The sequence below is a fragment of the Corvus brachyrhynchos genome, unplaced genomic scaffold (assembly GCF_000691975.1).
Source record: "Corvus brachyrhynchos isolate BGI_N302 unplaced genomic scaffold, ASM69197v1 scaffold555, whole genome shotgun sequence".
Taxonomy (NCBI): Eukaryota; Metazoa; Chordata; class Aves; order Passeriformes; family Corvidae; genus Corvus; species Corvus brachyrhynchos.
The window spans coordinates 692,587-694,635 of record NW_008238357.1 but is presented as its reverse complement, the minus strand read 5'-3'; the positions used below and the strand labels follow the sequence as shown (position 1 = coordinate 694,635).

Genomic DNA, 2,049 nt, shown 5'->3' with positions numbered 1-2,049 from the left:
TGGCTGCCCAGCTGGCACCTCCAGCAGGATGCACTGCTCTCCCTATCCTCCAGCTGTGCCCACTCTGCATCCCTGGGGACTGCAGGGCTCAGACGGGAGGCTGGGATGGGTGAGAGGCACATTCTGTCCCAGGTCTGCTGCAGCCCCATCGTGCTCCAGCTCCCCTTCCATTGCAGGGTCTTCATGCCCAACCTGGTGCCTCCCAAAATCCCAGATGGTGAGAGACTGGATTTTGACGTGAGTTGTGCCCCAGTTCCCACCCCTGAGGGTGATGCCCTCCTGCCTCTCCCCCTCAGTGTCTGGCAGCTCCTGGAGGCTCGGGCTCTTTGTGTCTGGTGCAGGACATTCACCGCAAGCGCATGGAGAAGGACCTGAACGAGCTGCAGGCCCTCATTGAAGCCCACTTTGAGAGCAGGAAGAAGGAGGAAGAGGAGCTCCTGTCCCTCAAGGACAGGATTGTACGTGTTCAGCCTTCCCCTCTCTGGCCATTGCCACCCTGTCCCTGTGGGCACACAGCCACTGTCTCTTCCCCACTGTCCTGGCAGACCTGGGACATCCCTGTCCCTACAGGACAGAGCCTGAGGGTTGAGCCAGATTTTGTACCCCAGTGCCTGGGAACCATAGAATTCCCTGAGCTCGGAGGGACCCACAGGATCATCCAGTCCAACCCCTGGCCCTGCACAGACACCCCAACAATCCCACCCTGGGCATCCCTGGCAGCGCTGTCCAAACGCTCCTGGAGCTCTGGCAGCTTCGGGGCTGTCCCCATTCCCTGGGGAGCCTGGGCAGTGCCCCAGCACCCTCTGGGGGAAGAACCTTTTCCCTGAGATCCAGCCAAATCTCCCCTGGCACAGCTCCACCCATTCCCTCTCTGTCCCCGGTCACTGGGATGCCCCTGGTGTGGCTGCTGTGGTGCTGCGGTGCCTGATGCGGATGCACCTCTCTCTGGGATCACTGTCCCCAGACTCCCTTGGGGCTCTCAGGGCTCTTGGGGTCAGGGATCTGTCCCTTGGAACAGAGAGGATGCAGATTCCCTGCGGTGTCCAAGCCAAGATCCCCTCCCTGTGCAGGAGCAGCGGCGAGCGGAGCGGGCAGAGCAGCAGCGGATCCGCAGCGAGCGGGAGAAGGAGCGCCAGGCCCGCATGGCCGTGAGTGTCCTCTGGAATGGGGCTTGGGATGGGCTTGGGGAGTCTGGGGACGCGAGCTGTGTGTCCATCTGTCCACTGCTGACCGGCTTCTGACCCTGGCAGGAAGAAAGAGCTCGCAAGGAGGAAGAGGAGGCGCGAAAGAGGGCAGAGGAGGAGGCGCGGAAGAAGAAGGCGTTCTCCAACATGCTGCACTTCGGGGGTTACATGCAGAAGGTGGGACCCCTCCCAAGGGGGCTGTGATGGAGCCACTGCTGCTCGTGGGAAGGGTTCATCCATGTGACACTGTGGGGTTTCCAGGCAGGAGAGGGCAGGGAACTGCTCTTGGGTCAGGGGTTACAGGGCCAAAGGGAGCTCAGAGCTGCCCTGAGCTCAGCTCTGCAGATGTGCAGTTCCAGTCTTGCCTCAGGGACAGGGACGGGGATGGAGACAAGGACAAGGTGTCTTGTCCACTAGTGCCAAAATGTCCTCAAGGACCTCACGTGCTTCTTGAGTTCCAAAAGCTGAGGGTGTTGGGTGCAGAACTGGGGATGGAGGAGAGCAAAGGCTGGGCAGACTTCCTTCTCTCCAGTGGACTGATGGTTTCCTCAGTCAGAGAAAAAGGGGGGGAAGAAGCAAACGGAGCGGGAAAAGAAGAAGAAGATCCTCGGTGAGCGACGGAAGCCCCTGAACATCGACCACCTCAGCGAGGACAAGCTGAGGTGAGCATGGGCTGCAGGAGGGATGGCCAGGGCAGACGCTCTGTGCTGGGTCCCAGCTCCTGGGCAGGATCCCGGGTGGGGGACGGCTCCCTGGGGCTTCCAGCCGAGGGGGATGGCACAGCTGGAGATGGGCTGTGACACCCCATGGGGGACGCGGGCGCCGAGGCTGTGCAGGGCCACCGCGGCCGGGCTGCGGCTGCGGG

At 62.1% G+C, this 2,049-nt stretch overlaps 1 protein-coding gene across 6 annotated transcripts in view; it reads left to right on the top strand.

Annotated features, from left to right (window-relative positions):
* The window catches only part of TNNT2 (troponin T2, cardiac type), a 9,782-nt gene that overhangs the window by 5,263 nt on the left and 2,470 nt on the right, over positions 1-2,049 (top strand). For all 6 annotated transcript variants that reach the window (XM_017735551.1, XM_017735550.1, XM_017735552.1 and 3 more), the window contains 5 exons: positions 177-237; positions 342-458; positions 1,071-1,148; positions 1,251-1,361; positions 1,737-1,846. In XM_017735551.1, coding sequence (XP_017591040.1) covers positions 177-237; positions 342-458; positions 1,071-1,148; positions 1,251-1,361; positions 1,737-1,846 — 477 coding nt within the window. The remainder of the gene's footprint in view (positions 1-176; positions 238-341; positions 459-1,070; positions 1,149-1,250; positions 1,362-1,736; positions 1,847-2,049) is intronic.